General features: G+C 38.0%; 1 protein-coding gene across 3 annotated transcripts in view; it reads left to right on the top strand.

Moving 5' to 3' along the window:
* The first annotated feature begins 295 nt into the window (after positions 1 to 295).
* The window catches only part of DNAH12 (dynein axonemal heavy chain 12), a 217664-nt gene continuing 197946 nt past the window's right edge, over positions 296 to 20013 (top strand). For all 3 annotated transcript variants that reach the window (XM_030307072.1, XM_032592325.1, XM_030307080.1), the window contains exons 1-8: positions 296 to 452; positions 1172 to 1350; positions 10946 to 11027; positions 11200 to 11226; positions 14347 to 14536; positions 15383 to 15455; positions 16473 to 16631; positions 16836 to 17031. In XM_030307072.1, the coding sequence (XP_030162932.1) occupies positions 1181 to 1350; positions 10946 to 11027; positions 11200 to 11226; positions 14347 to 14536; positions 15383 to 15455; positions 16473 to 16631; positions 16836 to 17031 (897 nt within the window). In that variant the 5' untranslated portion in view covers positions 296 to 452; positions 1172 to 1180. The remainder of the gene's footprint in view (positions 453 to 1171; positions 1351 to 10945; positions 11028 to 11199; positions 11227 to 14346; positions 14537 to 15382; positions 15456 to 16472; positions 16632 to 16835; positions 17032 to 20013) is intronic.

Raw genomic sequence — 20013 nt, 5'->3', positions numbered from 1 at the left:
TGTGAGAGCGAGTGTGTACATAATCCTATTTTCCAACACATCCAAATTTCCAGTCTTGCAGGTTTCCACAACTTGAAGATCCTGATTCCCTGGACCCGTTCCAAGGGAAGACAGGTAAAAAAAATCTCATTCACTCACCCTCCATTCGTGATTAATTAGTAACGAACTGAGTAATGAATTATTGTGACAGGTGATCCTAGTCTGTTGCAGCTGAGCATGTGCCCTCTCCAGGCAACCTCTACCCAGTCTCTCCAGCCGCAACCGCGACAGTTTCCATGGCGACAACTTTGTTTGTACGCTACAGGCGACGGCCCAGCTCTTCCCGAGCGGTGGGATTCCCAGAGGTTTCACACTTTGTTTTTCCTCTTCCTTTCACCAGAGAAGAAACGAAGTAACTGAACCGTTTGCCTCTCGCCTGCGCAGCTGGGAAGTGGTGAAAAGCAATCAGATAGGTACTTCTTGTCCTCAGCTTTTCTCTTCCCTCTTCTCCCAGAGCCGAAGGTCTCTAACTGGGTGCCGACAGAAATACTCTCTTTTTCAAGGCAGGAATCTGCACATTCTGTGGGCGTTGACGGCAAAAACAGCTGGTATCACAGTTAATTGTTCAACATTTACATGACATTTTAGATTTCTTGTGCGTTAAGTATGCCTGTTGTTGCTTGGCCACCGTATCACTTCCTAGGAAGGAGCAAGACTAAGAATATTGATGTTTAAAAATCTTAATGATGTCAAGCATCAGCTTCTTTGGGAGAGGGATTATACCTGAACCACTGGATTTTTTAGCAGTGGTGGTGGTGGTGGTGGTGGTGGTGGTGGTGGTTTGCATTTTAGAGAACAATTTGAACCCAGGATTTTAGAACTGAAGGGGTATTTAGAGAGTGTCTAATCCAGTTCCTCAATTTCATCCTGGGGGAAACCGAAACCCTAACTGGGAAGTGACTGGATTCATTTCTTCGTAGCAAGTGGGATGTGGAGCTGTAACAGGAATCCCTCCCAGTTACCTCAACTGTCATTCTTTAAACTAACACCAAACTTGGGAGGAAGATCTCAAAAGGTCTGGAATTTTTGGAATTGATATCTAAGATATGCTATGAGTATATCGAGGCTAACATTTACAATAACTGCTTTATAGGCCTTTTCTCCTCAGAGTATAAAGTATTTTAATCTTTAGGAGACCAAAATGTCAGATGGAAACAAAGCTGTCATTGCAGCAGAAAAGGAAGCTCTGAACTTGAAGTTGCCTCCTATTGTGCGCCCCCCTGAAAACATAGGTGTTGATACACCAGCACAAAGTAAACTGCTGAATTACAGAAGATATAAGGAGCAGCAGAAGACAATTAATCAGTTAGTGTAAGTGGCATATTGGTAAATAATTCTTTGGAATTCAAGTGAAATAATTAGTGTTCATATTCTCATAAAAAAAAATTTAACTATGTAGGTTGTTAAGGGGCAAATGTTCAGTTAGGGAAACAATTTAAAAAATAATCACAAAGTTAATGTTATATATCACTATTGTATATATCTTATATGTCACTATATATAGCGACTATATCTGTGTATCTAATATATATGTTATACATATATATGTCACTGTATCTATAGTTCATATAGTGATTGTGCTAATCACTGCTTATTCTAAGCATTGTTTTTTTTATCACTTCACCTGTATTTCTCACAACTACCCTATAAAATAGGTACTATTCTTATCACCTCTAGTTTATAAATGTAGGTCTACTCAATGTTTTAGTTCACTTAGAGAATAAAGAACAAGGTGCCTTAGGAGTTACATATTGATCTTACTCCAAAACCTTTCATCGTCTTCCGTTGTTATGTTGAACTACTTGCAGTTCCAGGAGTATATTTTTCACAGTTTAGTGAAAAAATAAATTTCATAATTGCTCCCTGCAATTTCCTTCACTGGAAAATATTTGTCTGCCTGAATATTTATACTAGTTCTTCAAGGCTTACTTTATGGATCATCTCCTCTGGAAAGCTGTTTCCTAATCCCCTTTGTACAGCTTTAATTTTTATTATGTATTTCTTTTGCATCAATTTATTTAGTAGATATTAACTACCAACTGTTACACAGACATTGTGCTTGTTACTAGGGAGACCATAGAGAATACAACAGAAGGGAGTCTTTTTTTTTTTTTTTTAATTTTTTTTTTTTCAACGTTTTTATTTTTTTATTTTTGGGACAGAGAGAGACAGAGCATGAACGGGGGAGGGGCAGAGAGAGAGGGAGACACAGAATCGGAAACAGGCTCCAGGCTCCGAGCCATCAGCCCAGAGCCTGACGCGGGGCTCGAACTCACGGACCGCGAGATCGTGACCTGGCTGAAGTCGGACGCTTAACCGACTGCGCCACCCAGGCGCCCCCAAAAGGGAGTCTTTAAGATGCTTATATTTTAGTGGGAGGAGACATAGTAAACATTTAAAAACAAACAAACAAACAAACAAAAAGAGTATGTTAACCTTTTAAGTGATGTTGAGCACTGTGAAGATATGAGATTGTGAGATAGAGAGGGAAGGTGTTCTAGGAACATCACAGGAAAGTTCTGTGGAGATGATATTTAAGTAGAAATCTAAAGAATAGGAAGTTTTTTGTTTTTTGGTTAAAAAAATTTTTTTTAACATTTATTTATTATTGAGAGACAGAGAGACTCAGAGTGTGAGCAGAGGAGGGGCAGAGAGAGAGGGAGACACAGAATCTGAAGCAGGCTCCAGGCTCTGAGCTGTCAGCACAGAGCCTGACATGGGGCTTGAACTCACAAATCATGCAAGATCATGACCTGAGCCGAACTCAGCCGCTTAACTGACTGAGTCACCCAGGCGCTCTTAAGAATAGGAAGTTTTTCATTTAAATAAACATGAGAACAGCACTCTAGCAAAGGAGATAGCAAGCATTCAAAGTCCTGGTATATGAATGCTTTCGCATGTCCTGGGAACTGACAAAGGCCAGGGTCACTAGAGTATCGGGCCTGGGGAAGAGTGATACCAGGTAAAGGTGGAGAGAAAGGTGGGGGCAGATTGTGAAAGGTTTTGTAAGCCATGATAATGAATTCAGATTCCACTTTAAGTACAATGGAAGCCATTGAAATGTTTTAAACTGGGACATGATATGAAATTCACTCTGGCTATTAAGAATAGACTGAAGTGGGGAAAGGGAGAAAGCGAGAGTAGTAGGAAACAAGGAGACCAGGTGGGATGCTTTTGTAGTAGCAGAGATGAGAGCTTACAGTGGTTTGATAAGGCTGGAAACAGGGCAGGAGGAGAGAACTAAATTTGCAGGGGATATGTTTGGATCCAGAATCAGTAGAACTTGCTATTGGATTGACTTTGGTAACAAGGTGGATGGTAGTGTTTATATCTGTAAAGAATCAGAGGTCCAGGAGATTGGGGAGGTAGTTTTTGAAGTTGAGGAGCTTATGTGACATCTAAGGGGAAATATGTTAAGTAGGCAGATGGATATATAAGAGTAAAGATCTAGGCTAAAGATACAAATTTGGGAACCAACAGAATGTAGATAATTGTTAAAGCTATGGGGAATAGTTCAAATCACCTAGAGAGAGCAAACAGAGAGGAGAAGAAGGCCCAGAACTAAGCTTCTAGGATGGAGCTAGAATGTATTATGCTAAGAGAAATAAGCCAATCAGAGAAAGACATACCATATGATTTCACTCATATGTGGAATTTAAGAAACAAAACAGATGAACATATATGAGAAGGGAGAAAAAAAGGAGGAGTGAGGGAGACAAATCTCAAGAGACTCTTAACAACAGAGAACAAACTGAGGGTTGATGGAGGGAGGTGGGTGGGGGGATGGGTTAGATGGGTGATGGGCACTAAGGAGGGCACTTGTTGGGATGAGCACTGGGTGTTGTATGTAAGTAATGGATCACTAAATTCTATGCCTGAAACTAATATTGCACTGTATGTTAACTAACTAAAAATTAAATAAAAATTAAAAAGAAGGAATTATATTTAAATCTTCAGTGCAGAAGGGTCAATCAGCAAATAGATTGAGGAAGTATGACTTCCTCAACTACACAATGTATTGTTGTTTCTTAGTCGCTCCTCTCTTCTACTTTCACATGTCTAAGGGCAGAGATCTCTCTTGGAAGTAAATTAAAAAGAAATAAATTTAAAAAACCATTATTGCACTATATGCTAATTAACTTGGATGTAAATTATAAATAAATAAATAAAAATTTCAAAAAAGGGCAGAGATCTCAACAAAAAAGCACAGTGTCTGGCATGTTATTGTTGGTGAACTGAATGAGTGAATAAATGAATTTTTAAAAAATATATATAAAAAATATGTATTTTTATTTGAGAGAGAGAGAGCATGAGTGGGGGAGAGGGGCAGAAGGAAAGAGAGAGAGAAAATCTTAAGTGGGCTCCACACTCAGTGCAGAGCCTGATGCACAGGGCTCGATCCTACCACCCTGGGATCATGACCTGAGCTGAAATCAAGAGTCAGACACTCAACTGCTCCACCGACTGAGCCACCCAGGCACCCTGAATAAATGAATTTTTAAAAGAGGAACGTAACTCTATGCTTTGTATAGACATATAAGTAGTACCTCTCTCATTTGGGTGCTTAATAAAAAAAAATAGTGTCTCAAAATTGCCTTAAGCATAGTGCTTTATTAATACTGAGATTAGAATTGCCATTGTTTATTTAGGGAAAATTCATTTGCAATTAAAGTTTTTTATACCAGAAACACTTTTTTTTTTTTTTCCTGGAAAACTGTGGATTTTGTTTCTTCATCTCTTTCTACCTCTACCTATTAGGATATAGAGATGAGATTTCCCTGGGTCGAAGATGGGGTGAAGTCTGTTGATAGAGTTCCAGGACTGAGACAGGATGTAAGTTATCTTGGGCCGAACTGCCCCTCCTGTGGCCAGTGTCTGGGAACACTTAGCTGAGACAAAATCATTTTATAGCTTTCCAGAGTCCCAGGAATGAGTTACTTCTTCCTTGGCCACTATCTGCATCTTGATTTAGACCAGCCTTTCTCTCTTTCACTGCGCTGTACTCCTTCACTGCATCTCTCACACAGTCTTTTGAAATTATCCAATTTTTGTTTATTTATTTGTTTGTGATTGTCAACATACAAAGCAAAAACAGGCAGGGAATGAAAAGGCTCACTTGTATATTCTTGTCAACTCTTTGTATGTATAGCCAGTAGGAGAAAACACACCCCAGGAAACTGTTGCTATCTTAAAGGATGGCTTTTCTTATATAATGAGCTCAAGGAGGTCAGGCATATATTTGCTGGGATAATTAGAGTGCAAGTCAGCGAGTGCCAGCTAGCATACCAAAGTATAAGGCAAATTCCTTGAAAGTATGGATCACTGAGAGCTAGGCTACTCAGGGAAATAATGATGGATGAAAGGAAGTCTGGCTGGCACCCTGATGATTAATAAAGAAAAGAGGAATGAAGTTATCCCAGCCATATTTTCTATTTCATGTGAAAACGCCTTTGGAATTTTAGTTTAGTCAGATTCAGTAAGATTCAACATGGAGATGAAGCTACTCAAAAAAACCAATTCAGGGGTTCCTGGCTGGGTAAGTCGGTAGAGCATGGGACTCTTGATCTTGCAGTCAAGAGTTCAAGTTCCACATTGGGCATAGAGCCTACCTTAAAAAAAAAAAAAAGCAAATTCAGTCTTATGCTGCTTTAATAAATGTAGAATTCTAGAATGGTAGAAAATTTTCACTCTGCACTGATCAAACAACATCTGTAGTTCTGGGGTCACGCTTTCAGAGGGATGTTGATAAACCATAACAACCATAGAAGAGAGAGGAATTTTGAAACTATCCCATCTTTAAAGGAGGCTGATTTGCTTAATGGAGTATAGACTGGCATCACACAGGCTTGGGTTCGTACCCTGTCTCTGCAGCTTATTAGCCATGCATGAATTTGGCAAGTTAAATAACTACTTATCATCATCTTCCTATCTGTAAGATGGAGATAAGAATAGTGCTTTTCTCTTAGAATTTAATGAGAGTTAAAGGAGATCCATGTACTTACAGATCTTAAGCTAATGCCTAGAACATAATAAGCTCACAGTAAGTGGTAACTTTTATTGGTAGTAATAGTTGAAAGAACTGGACGAGTACCATCAAGTTTTGAAGGGCAACAGAAAAAAAAATATGACTCTTTGTGTATAGCTCTGGAGAATAAAAGTTACAAGGATACAACTCAATTTAAAAATAAACTAGCTGACAATAAATTGGGCTACCTCAGAAAGTGATGAAAGCCATCTCCCTCACTCATCTCAGGGTACAACTTGATGTTTTTGAGAGTATTCATGTATCAAATAAGGTACTGAATTAGATATACAAGGTTTTTTCCAAATCCACTATTCTGATCATTCCACAGATATTTATTGACTTTGATGGACGTTATCTAAGTGTTGTGCATAGAGCAATGAACAAAACAGACATGGTCCTTGTCTCTCTGGAGCTTACCAATCTATGTTTATGGTTCTGGTGGCCATCTTTTCCTTGAAATTCATTCTGGTTCTCCACCTGCCTCTCTGACCACATCTTTGCCTCCTTCAATTGTGATTTTTTTCTCATTCCTGTCATGCTTGGCATCCTCCAATCTTCTTTCTCAGGTCTCTTTTCTTTTCCTTGTATTCTCTGCTTTGGCCATCTTCTCCAGTGTATTAACCTTTACCAACTAGTAGATTTATCTTCCTAAAAATGTTTCCATGCTCAAAAACTCTCAGCAGCTCCCATTGCCTATTGAATTAAAAAACCTGCTATTTGAGGCCCTTATTTGGATATTCCAGTCCATTTCTCCAAACTTATCTTCATCTGATCCCATAACCTCTGAGCATATTAGACAACTTCCCACTACTCCCTGTTTTTTCCTCTGATCATTCCCTTGCCTTCCTGTTTCTCAGGAGAGTCTTGTGTTTCAGATCCATCTACCCAGGAAAACTACATCTCTACCTGAAATCCTTTCTTTTATTTAAAGCTCATTGTAAATGCCAACTTGTTCATGTAGCCTTTACAGATACCTCCAGGTAGAAGTGAACTTGTCCCCTCCTCTGAACCATCAGAGTCCCATGCCTTTCATGTGGTACCTGTTTTTATCTCCTCACCATTTCAGTTTATAAATTCCTTGAGATTTGTTGTTGTTATATATATTTTTAAAAGATGTCTTTATTTTGAGAGAGAGAGAGCGAGCGAGAGAGAGAGCACAAGGGCACTTGAGCAGGAGAGGGGCAGAGAGAGAGGGAGAGAGAAAATCCCAAGCAGGCTCCGTGCTGTCAGCATAGAGCCAGTCATGGGGTTTGAATTCAATTTACAAACTGGGAAATCATGACCTGAGCCGAAACCAAGAGTCAGATGCTCAACCAGCATCTGACCACTAGCTCACCAGTCAGGTGCTCCTATTGGTGTTATACTTTAATAAAACCCAGTAGAGTGTCTTGCATAATATAAGCATTGAATAAATATTTGGTGACAGATGGATTAGATGATGATATAACTTTATTTAAAGAGGAAATTATATTTTATAGATGATAAATTCCAACATTCAAATTGTTTATTGAGTACTTACTGTGTGCCAAATACTATTCTGGACATTTAGAGACAAGGCAATGAGTAAAACAATCTACAGCATGTAATATGTCAAATAGTGGTAAGTTCTATGAAGCAAGGTGAGGATGAAAGGATTGGATAGTGAAGGAAGTGCTACCTAATATAAGGGGTAATATAAGGCTTCTCTGACAGAGTGGCATTTGAATAGGCACAATACACATGACGGCCCACTAGACATGAGGATTAACTTAAAATTTGTCCATAAGTTTTTTTTGAAAAAAAATTTCATTTTTACTTTTAGTCTCATTCTTTTACAGTATACATGAATAATTTGAAAACTAAGGATTTGTTTCTTATAGAAAATTCAGAGGCACCTGGGTGACTCAGTAGATTGAGCAACTGACTCTTGATTTTAGCTCAGGTTATGATACCAAGGTTGTGGGATTGTCTCTCCCTGGGTGTGGAGCCTGCTTGAGATTTTCTCTCTCTCCCTCTCCCTCTTCCCCTCCCCCATGCTCTCTCTCTCAAAAAAACAGAGAGAGAGAGAGAGAGGGAGAGAGAGAAAAATTCAGTAAGATAAAGAACTCTTGAATATCTCTTGTTTTTTTAAAAATATAATTTATTGTCAAGTTAGCTAACATACAGTGTATACAGCGTGCTCTTGGTTTCGGAGGTAGATTCCCATGACTCATCACTTACATATAACACCCAGTGCTCATCCCAACAAGTGCCCTCCTCAATGCCCATCAACCATTTTCCCCTCTCCCCCGCCCCCCATTGAATATCTCTTCTTTAAGTATAATTGAAAAGATGTTCAAATTGTAATGCTTATTATTATTATCATTATTATTATTATTGAAGTAAACTCTATCCCCCCTTGCAGTTCAAATAATGGCCCCAAGGTCATGAGTGACATGCTCTACCGACTGAGCCAGCCAGACACTCTTAAACTGTAATGTTTTAATATATTCTAATGTTATCTTCAAGAGAGTCAGACATTTTTTTAATAGCTAATGATTTTATTATTATTATTTTTTTTAGTAATAGCACCAACAGATGCCATGAATTTATTGAAGGGTTATATATAAGCAATTGCATTTATTTTTTTAATATAATTTATTGTCAAGTTGGCTAACATACAGTATGTACAGTGTGCTCTTGGTTTTTGGGGTAGATTCCCGTGTTACATACAACACCCAGTGCTCATCCCAACAAGTACCCTCCTCAATGCCCATCACTCATTGTCTCCTCTCCCCCACACCCCCATCAACCCTCAGTTTGTTCTCTGTATTTAAGAGTTTCTTAGGGTTTGTTTCCCTCTCTCTCTGTTTGTAACTATTTTTTCCCTTCCCTTCCCCCCATGGTCTTCTGTTAAGTTTCTCAAGATCCACATATGAATGAAAACATATGATATCTGTCTTCCTCTGACTGACTTATTTCATTTAGAATAATACCTTCCAGTTCCATCCACATTGATGCAAATGGCATGATTTTATTCTTTCTTGTTGCCAAGTAGTATTCCATTGTATATATGTATAAACCACATCTTCTTTATCCGTTCATCAGTTGATGGACATTTAGGCTCTTTCCATAATTTGGCTATTGTTGAAAGCGCTGCTGTAAACATTGGGGTACATGTGCCCCTATGAATCAGCACTCCTGTATCCTCTGGATAAATTCCTAGTAGTGATATTATTGCTGGGTCGTAGGGTAGTTCTATTTTTAATTTTTTGAGGAACCTCTACACTGTTTTCCGGAGCAGCTACACCAGTTTGCATTCCCACCAACGGTGCAAGAGGGTTCCCATTTCTCCACATCCTCGCCAGCCTCTGTTGTTTCCTGAGTTGTTAATTTTAGCTACTCTGACTGGTGTGAGGTGGTATCTCAGTGCAGTTTTGATTTGTATTTCCCTGATGATGAGTGATGTTGAGCATCTTTTCATGTGTCTGTTGGACATCTGGATGTCTTCTTTGGAAAAGTGTCTATTCATGTCTTTTGCCCATTTCTTTACTGGATTATTTGTTTTTCAGGTGTTGAGTTTGGTAAGTTCTCTATAGGTTTTGGATACTAAGCCTTTAAAAAAAAATTTTTTTTTTCAACGTTTATTTATTTTTGGGACAGAGAGAGACAGAGCATGAACGGGCGAGGGGCAGAGAGAGAGGGAGACACAGAATCGGAAACAGGCTCCAGGCTCCGAGCCATCAGCCCAGAGCCTGACGCGGGGCTCAAACTCACGGACCGCGAGATCGTGACCTGGCTGAAGTCGGAGGCTTAACCGACTGCGCCACCCAGGCGCCCCTGGATACTAAGCCTTTATCCGATATGTCATTTATAAATATCTTTTCCCATTGCATCAGTTGCCTTTTAGTTTTGTTGTTGATCGTTTCCTTTGCATTGCAGAAGTTTTTATCTTGATGAGGTCCCAATAGTTCGTTTTCGCTTTTAATTCCCTTGCCTTTGTAGATGTGTTGAGCAAGAAGTTGCTGTGGCTGAGGTCAAAGAGGTTGTTGCCTGCTTTCTCCTCTAGGGTTATGATGGTTTCCTGTCTCACATTTAGGTATTTCATCCATTTTGAGTTTATTTTTGTGTATGGTGTAAGAAAGTGGTCTAGTGTCATCCTTCTGGATGTTGGTGTCCAGTTCTCCCAACACCATTTGCTAAAGAAACAGTCTTTTTTCCATTGGATAGTCTTTTCTGCTTTGTCAAAGATTAGTTGGCCATACTTTTGTGGGTCCACTTCTGGGTTCTCTATTCTATTCCATTGGTCTATGTGTCTGTTTTTGTGCCAAAACCATACTGTCTTGATGATTACAGCTTTGTAGTAGAGGCCAAAGTCTGGGATTGTGATGCCTCCCGCTATGGTTTTCTTTTTCAATATTACTTTGGCTATTTGGGGTCTTTCGTGGTTCCATACAAATTTTAGGATTGTTTGTTCTAGCTTTGAGGACAACGTCAGTGCAATTTTGATTGGGATTGCATTGAATGTGTAGATAGCTTTGGGTAGTATTGACATTTTAACAGTATTTATTCTTCCAATCCATGAGCATGGAATGTTTTTCCATTTCTTTGTGTCTTCTTCAATTTCCTTCATAAGTTTTCTATAGTTTTCAGCATACAGATCTTTTCTACCTTTGGTTAGGTTTATTCCTGCATATTTTATGGTTCTTGGTGCAATTGTAAATGGGATTAATTTCTTGATTTCTCTTTCTGTTGCTTCATTATTGATGTATAGAAATGCAACCGATTTCTGTACATTGATTTTGTACACTGCACCTTTGCTTAATTCATGTATCAGTTCTAGCAGCCTTTTGGGGAAGTCTTTTGGGTTTTCCATGTAGGGTATCATGTTGGAGTCAGACATTTTTTAACTATAAATTTCAGAATTGATGGAGCCAAAAGAAGTTTAGACAGAACACTGGATAAAAGAACACTGCCAACACCAGAGCCAGATTATCCTCTAACTGTAAGTTTATGTTTTCTCTTTAAAAAGTTTGTCCTTATACAATTTTAATTCTTATTTACTTTAAGTCAATCTCAACATAACTAGTATTTTTAAGAGAATAATACGTACATTTAAATCACTTAGAATTTTTTCTCCTTGATTTAATTATGTCTTATTTGTTTGCTTTTGACAGATGACCAGTGAAATTAAAAAGAAAGGAGTGAGTTCAATTTTTTATATTTCTCTTTTTGAAAATGTTCAAAGAAATTATTACAAAGTAGCTCCTTCTAAGACCACCTGCTAATAAGACCCTTTCTAGAAGAGAAAAAATATTTAGAAACTGAGATTTTAATTTTCTGTAAAGGAACAAACATGTCATGGATGACAAATATGGGATTTAAGAATTATATTTTTGTTGCCATTTGTTATTTGAGAATTAGTTGTAAATGTTTTAGTTCCTATTTCAAAAAGTGGGAAAAAATTGAAAAATTGCAGTTATAAAGGAAATGCATTTCCCTTTTCATTGTTCTGATATTGATATAATGATGATTACTTATTGAGAATCCAGAGGGTGCTTGACACATGGTAGGTGCTGGATTTTAAAAAATGGCACGGACTGCATGGGTGACAACATGGGCCTGTGGTATAATTGGTGGAAGATGATAACATGTAAAATGTATTTAACAGCAAAGGATATGGAAACTTATGCAGCTGTCTACACAAAAGAGAAATTCATGCAGCATGTGCCCAGATGGGAGTACAGGCTTTCCAAGTCTCTTCAAGTTCCTGTTGGGGATGAAGGGCTCAGGATACCTCCCTGTATTGAGGATCTTTGGGAGAACCTAATTTTATCTACTCTAAGTTTTTTCTTTTCTTTTCTTTTCTTTTCTTTTCTTTTCTTTTCTTTTCTCTCTTCTCTTGTAAATTTCCTTTCCTTTTCTTTCTTTCTTCTTTCTTTCTTTCTTTCTTTCTTTCTTTCTTTCTTTCTTTCTTTCTTTCTTTCTTTCTCTATGGTCTTCTTCCTTCACTTTCTCCCTCCCAAATTTTCTGGAGACTTTGGCTCTGTATTTGCCTCTTTAATAGATACAAGAACTGATACAAAGCATTCATAAATATTTAACATGAGGTTGGGTGAATTGCAGAATGTACCTGTGTGTGTGCACTTAGCATCCTCACTCTTTGTCCAGAGTTCTTGCCTTCTAGTGTCTTACAGTCTAAAACAGGCAGCTGAGCATGACACAGTCTTTCATTCCTGAACCCACTGCTCTTGGTCATCTGGCATGTAGGAACTCCACCTCTTCATCATTAATGTCACCAGTGACCATGAATTGCCAAATCCAAGGGACATTTTCTTCAATACTGCTTTCACTAGACTTCTCACTGACTTTTCAAAAATGCTTTTACTTTTAAATAATTGGACACATGGATCCGTGGAATAAATGGCCTAGAAGTAGACCTATATGAGTACAGCCAGCTAATTTTTGACAAAGTGCAAAAATTAATTCAACAGAAGAAGGATAGTGTTTTCAACAAATGGGGTGGAGCAATTGGACATCCATAAAAAAATAAAACAAATAAACAACAACAAAAAAAACCCCTCAAACCTCAGCCTAAATGTCACACCTTGTACAAAAATTACTAAAATTAGATCACAGATTTAAATGTAAAACATAAAACTAAACACTTTTAGGGGCACCTTTGTGGCTCAGTTGGTTAAGCGTCAGACTTTGGCTCAGGTCATGATCTCATGGTTTGGTTCGTGAGTTCAAGCCCCACATCGGGCTTGCTGCTGTCATGCAACTCTTGATCTCAGGGTTGTGAGTTTAAGCCCCACATTGGGTGTAGAGATTATTTAAATTTAGAAGCAAACCTGGAGCTAAGCAGAGTCTTCAGACTGACACAAAAAGCATAACCCATAAAAGAAAAAAAACCCAATAAATTGTATTTCATCAAAATTAAAAACTATTATTCAGTGAAAACCTTGTTTTTTAAATGTTTATTTATTTATTTTGAGAGAAAGAGAGGGAGTACAAGCAGGGGAGGGGCAGAGAGAGAAAAGGAGAGAGAGAATCCCAAGCAGGCGCCAAGCTGTCAGTGCAGAGCCCAATTCTGGGCTCTATCTCATAAACCATGAGATCATGGCCTGAGCTGAAATCAAGAGTTGAATGCTTAACTGACTGAGCCACCCAGGCGCCCCTATTTTTTGTTTTACAATACTGTATTCCTTGGGTGCCTGTGTGGCTCAGTCGGTTGAGCATCCCACTTTGGCTCAGGTCATGATTTCAGGGCTCACAGTTTCAAGCCCTGCATTGGGCTCTGAGCTGTCAGCTGGAGGCTGCTTTGGATTCTGTCTGTCTGTCTGTCTCTCTCAAAAATAAATAAACGTTAAAAAAATAAAAAAAAAACCCACAATACTGTGTTCCTATTCAGAGAGTCCCAACAAATTTGGCATATTAAATTCATAGTACACTCTTAAATATTAAAGATAACCTTATTTATTTCTATTGTATATTTAAGATTCTGATGAATCTGCATTTATATGTATTTTTTTAAACATTTTTTCATTTTTGACATACAGAGAGAGAGAGAGCATGAGCAGAGGAGGGGCAGAGAGAGAAAGAGAGGGAGACACAGAATCTGTAGCAGGCACCAGGCTCTGAGCTATCAGCACAGAGCCCGATGCAGGGCTTGAACTCACGAACTATGGGATCATGCCCTGAGCTGAAGTAGGATGCTTAACCAACTGAGCCACCCAGGAACCCCAACAGTTATATGTATTTTAATACAGAAAACCTTAAACTCCAACCCTGGTTTGAGTGAAGAGTTAATGACAAGATTAGTTTTCTCAAGTGTAAAATGCAGATTTGGGGTGGGTGGGGAAACACCCTGATAATACTTTAAATTAATCAACTTGATTAATATTCTAAAATATTTAATAATACCTACGCATAATTTATTGCTACTATTTCCTGTCATTTTTGGCTATTTTATCAATTGTGACTTTGTACCTTTGTGCTGGGTGCATATTTACTAATTTTTGACTGTTTAATGGATTAATGCCAAATATTTCGATGTTAGAGTGGATAACGTGGGCATGCCCAGCTTCCCTAGCCCAGGCCTTACTCCCAATTTCCAGTTCTTATTCATTTAATAAATATATACTGAGTACTTGAAAAAATGGTTTCTTTGCAGCTCATACTTCCGAGTGTTTTTATTCTGAAAACGTGTTATTTTTCAGAATACTTCTATTCCAAAAAAATGTTGTCTTGAAAAGACAGAGCACCAGAGTTACACTGATATACCATTTAGAACATTAAGTTTTTTCTTATTACATTCTCAGTTCAACTATATTTATATGAAGCAATGTGTAGAAAGTAGTCCTATGGTGCCTATTCAGCAGGAATGGCTGGATCACATGTTAATGCTAATACCTGAGTCTTTAAAGGAAGGGAAAGAAAGAGAAAAACTTGTTGAAAGTCTCATAAATGAGGTGTCAAGTGACTTTGAAAAAAGCATGAAGAGATATCTGGGTAAGTAGCATTTCACAAATGCCAAGCTTCTTTTACTTTTGTTTCCCACCCCTTCAATCAAAAGTAGAAATATGAATAATGAATAATTTATATATTTAGCTGTATGTATTTCTTACATACTATTTTTATTTAAAGCTTTTATTTTGAGCTTATAATCTAGTCAAAATCTTTGTAATTTAAGGGAACTTTGTATAATTTTTTTTTCCTGTGCTTATAAGCTAAGGGCTTTTTCATTTTTCTCTTTGTCTTTATGGTTGTAGTTACACTGTTTACCGGATTGTAAAAAAAAAAAAAAGTATTAGTGTATAAAGAAATTTATTAGGGATTTAATATTGGAAATTTTTATTGGCATAAGTTTTTTTTAATGTTTATTTATTTTGTGAGAGAAAGAGAGAGAGAGAGAGCGTGCAAGCAGGGGAGGGGCAGAGAGAGAGAGAGAGAGAGAGAGAGAGAGAGGGAGAATCCCAAGCAACTCCATGCTGTGAGCACAGAGACCTATGCATGGCTCGATCTCAGGAACCATGAAGACATGACCTCAGCCAAAATCAAGAGTCCGATGCCCAACTGACCAAGCCACCCAGGAACCCCTGGAATAAATTCTCTTAAGTGGCCTTTGAGTAGATAGAATGCAAAAAGCTGAAACTTAAAGCTTTACTGTATCTGAATTCACCCCTAAAGTAACACCTAAATAGTACCAACAACTTGATTTTTTTTCAAATAAAGGATTTTTTTTCTCATACTCACTTTAATGCTCAATAAGCTATATTATCCAATAAGAAAAGTTAGAAAGTTTGAGTAGGACTTGTGAGAGTTTTCAAGAAATATTAATACATGTATGTGTTTTAGTGAGGAGTGTTCTCGTGAAACCTCCGGTTAAATGGCTTGAAGATGAAGGAGGCCCTTTACCTGAATCCCCTGTGTGAGTAAATTATTTTAAAAACAGTATTGCATCTAGGTTTAAAAAAAATTTTTTTTAATGTTTTTATTTATTTTTGAGACAGAGAGAGACAGAGCATGAGCAGGGGAGGGGCAGAGAGAGAGGGAGACACAGAATCCGAAGCAGGCTCCAGGCTGTGAGCTGTCAGCACAGACCCTGACTCAGGGCTTGAACTCACGGACTGTGAGATCATGACCTGAGCTGAAGTCGGACGCTCAACCGACTGCACCACCCAGATGCCCCTGCATCTAGGTTTTGATAACAGGTTGAAAATAAGCTGATCTAACATTTAAGTCTAGAATTGTGAAGCTATTTTGAATACATCTGAAGAATAGCACTACTGCGGTGTATCCTTGCTCTGAACTTGTCTATTTGTTGCTTACACAATCAGGGGAATCTTTAAGGATGTATAGGTCAACTTGGCCTTAAGTAACCTCTGGTGTATACCAGACAGATTTCTTCCTCTCTTCCCAGTCCTGAGTTTGTTTACCCATACCCAGGGTAACTGAGCCAGAGCACAGTGGAAGTTAGCAGGGTACCTGGCCCATCAGTCTGTCCTCTCTGAAGATAATGCACTTTCTCTCTCACTCTCTCTCTGTCTTTTTAATGTTTATTTATTTATTTTGAGAGAGAGAGAGAGAGAGAGAGCAAGCCGCATGTGAGCAGGGGAGGGGCAGGGAGAGAGGGAGAGAGAATTCTAAGCAGGCTCCCTGTGGTCAGCAGAGAACCTGACTCGGGGCTCAATCCCACGAATGGTGAGATAATGACCTAAGCTGAAATCAAGAGTTGGGCGCCTAACCTACTGAGCCACCCAGGTGTGCCGATAATACACTTTCAAGATCTTGATGCCTTTTTATTACATGCATAAAGCTTTGATCGCTGACCACATTTCCCAGTCTTCTTCTCGCTTTAATATTAATTCCATGTCATAACTATTATTTCCTAAAAGTTAGAGTATATTGTTTGAATTCTGCTTGATACGGTGTTTTGCTTTTCCAGAGGACTGGATTATTCTAAGCCTTGGCATTCTAGCTATGTGCAGACAAGAAGTCAAATATTAGCTAATTTGCACATTGTTCATCCAACTATGAAAATATTACTGGATCTTGGTTATACGACATTTTCCAATACGATTTTGCTAGATTTAACAGGAATTAGGTAAAAATCTCATATTTATTAACTAACATTTAAGATTTGAATATCTCATGCTTGAATCTTTATATTTTGACTGTAGACATTTTAAACTGATGAATCTTGAGAACTTTTCTTTAGATTAAAATTTTCTTACTTTTTTCAACAATTATGTATTAGGACCAATATTTATCATTTGCTTTAAATCATTTTTATACTTCTCATAAATAGAGCTAAAGGGCCAATTGATTGTGAATCACTAAAAAATGATCTGTCAATACAAGCTAGAAAGGCAGAAGAGAAGATAATGAACACATGGTATCCAAAGGTCATAAATCTTTTCACAAAGAAGGAGGCTCTAGAAGGCATCAGACCTGAAAAATGGGATGCATTTTATAACTGTGTTTCTACACTTATGTCAAATCAGGTAAATATATTTTATATATCTTAAATGATAATGCTATTATAATTAGTTTATTATTTTATTATATTTTAAGTTTTTATTTAAATTCTAGTTGGTTAACATACAATGTAATATTTAGTTTCAGGTGTATAGTATAGTGATTCAACACTTCCATATAACACCCGGTGCTCATCACAAGTACATTCCTTAATCCCCATCACCTATTTCACCCACCCCCCACCCACATCCCCTCTGCTAACCATCATTTCTCTATAGTTAAGAGACTGTTTTTTGGTTTGCCTCTCTGTCTCTATATTTTTCCCCCTTTACTCATTTGTTTTGTTTCTTAAATTCCACATATGAGTGAAGTCATATGGTATCTGACTTTCTCTGACTTACTTCACTTAGCATAATACTCTCTTGCTCCATCCATGTCATTGCGAATGGCAAGATGCATTCTCTTTTTTATGGCTGAATAATATTCCATTGCATGTCTATATACCATATCTTCTTTATCCATTCATCTATCATGTCTATATACCATATCTTCTTTATCCATTCATCTATCTGTGGACACTTGGGCTGCTTCCATAATTTGGCTATTGTACATAATGCTGCTATAAACTTTGGGGTGCATGTAACATTTTGAATTAGTAATTTTGTATTCTTTGGGTAAATACCTAGTAGTGTGATTGCCTAATTGTAGGGTAGTTCTATTTTTAACTTTTTAAACAAATTTTTATTTATTTTATTGTTAACTTTTTGAGGAACCTCCTTACTGTTTTCTAGAGTGGCTGCTCCAGTTTATATTGCCATCAACAATGCAAGAAAGTTCCCCTTTCTCCACATCCTCCCCAACACCTGTTGTTTCTTGTGTTTTTGATTTTAGCCATTCTGACAGGTGGGAGATGGCATCTCATCGTGGTTTTGATTTGTGTTTCCTTGATGATGAGTGATGTTGAGCATCTTTTCATGTGGCTGTTAGCCATCTATGTATCTTCTTTGGAAAAATGTCTATTTATGTCTTCTGCCCATTTCTTAATTGGATTATTCATTTTTTGGGTGCTAAATTTAAAACTGATGTTTTATTTTATTATTTTTTTAAGTATTTATTTCATTTTTGAGGGAAAGAGAGCACATAAGCGGGGAAGGGGCAGAGAGAGAAAGGGAGACAGAGAATCAAGCAGACTCCAGGCTCTGAGCTGTCAGTGTAGAGCCCGGCATGGGGCTCAAACTCACGAATTGTGAGATCATGACTTAAGGGGAAGTCAGATGCTTAACCAACTGAGCCACCCAGGTGCCCTTTAGTTTATTATTTTAAATAAAATTCTATTCAGACATAGTGCTAGGTAGTTATTTTGAAATAAGAAAAACATTTTTATCATAATTTTATTTAAATACGTTTAGCATAAAAATGCTTCATTTCTGAAGCAAGATCTGAAGCAATCTAAAATGAAAGGAAATTCTAGAAGTATGTGTTGGTATTATGAGTGATAACTGGGCTCATGCTTAAAGGCTACCAACTAATTATCTATAGCTTTATTGGAGAATATTAACAAAAAGGACTATCCCAGTAAACATTTTTTTGAACATATGAAATTTCAAGTTGATTGATTCTCATGTTTTTCTTAGTAAAATCTTGGTTTGAAATTGAATTGATCATCTTTTTTACAGTATTTATTTATTTATTTATTTATTTATTTATTTATTTATTTTGAGAGAAAGAGAGAGAGAGAGGGAGAGAGAGAGAGTGTGTGTGTGTGTGTGTGTGTGTGTGTGTGAGCGGGGCTGGGGCAGAGAGGGGGGAGAGAGAATCCTAAGCAGGTTCCATGCTGTCAGCACAGAGCCTGATTTGGGGGTTGATCTCACCACTGCAAGATCATGATCTGAGCTGATATCAAGAGTCAGACGCTTAACTGACTGAGCCACCCAGGTGCCCCTTGAATTGATCATCTTTAAAGAGAATATTAATTCTCTCCTCAAATTTTTACTATTATAGAAATACAGTTCTACAAAAACAGTTCTGAATAAAACCTTTCCCTTTTGTAAAATATCCCCAAAGATTCCATGAATTTTGCAATGTATACTTTTTAAAAGAAATTTTTATTTATTTTGAGAGAGAGAGCACACCAGTGAGAGAGGGGCAGAGAGAGAATCCCAAGCAGGCTCCACACTCAGAGCAGAGCCCGATTTAAGGCTCCATCCCAGGGGCACCTGGGTGGCTCAGTTGGTTAAGCGTCCGACTTCAGCTCAGGTCACAATCTCACGGTCCGTGAGTTTGAGCCCCGCATCGGGCTCTGGGCTGATGGCTCAGAGCCTGGAGCCTGCTTCCGATTCGTTGTCTCCCTCTCTCTCTGCCCCTCCCCCATTCATGCTCTGTCTCTCTCTGTCTCAAAAATAAATAAACATTAAAAAAAAAAAAAGGCTCCATCCCAGAACCATGAGATCATGACCATGACCTGAGCCAAAATCAAGAGTCAGATGCTTAACTGACTGAGCCATCCAGGTGCCCTGCAACACATCCTTAAAAGGACACATTTAATATCTAGTATATAACTCTGTAATTAATATACATGATGTACTTTCTATCTTTATCCTCTTAAGAGGACTATGATTATTTGATAAGAAATAAAGATGAGGAACATTTTGAAGATCATTATATTTGTCCCCTTGGCTAAATTTCAAATAGTTGATTCTACATAAGAATGCATTATTCATAGTTTGGTAACTTATTGTGCACATTTTAAAAAATTTTTTAATGTTTATTTATTTTTAAGAGAGAGAGAGAGAGCAAACAGTAGAGGGGCAGAGAGGGAGGGAGACACAGAATCTGAAGCAGGCTCCAGGCTCAAAGCTGTCAGCACAGAGCCCAACACAGGGCTTGAACTCATGGGCTGTGAGATCATGACCTGTTCCGAAGTCTGGTGCCACCCAGGTTCCCCTTATTGTGCATGTTTCTAATGTCCAGTGGCTTCACCCTCACCTGGTGATTTGCTGGAAATCCAA

Source organism: Lynx canadensis, chromosome A2 (assembly GCF_007474595.2).
Source record: "Lynx canadensis isolate LIC74 chromosome A2, mLynCan4.pri.v2, whole genome shotgun sequence".
In the NCBI taxonomy this organism is placed as follows: Eukaryota; Metazoa; Chordata; class Mammalia; order Carnivora; family Felidae; genus Lynx; species Lynx canadensis.
Note: the sequence above shows the minus strand (reverse complement) of the source record. Positions and strands in the feature narration are given on the sequence as shown.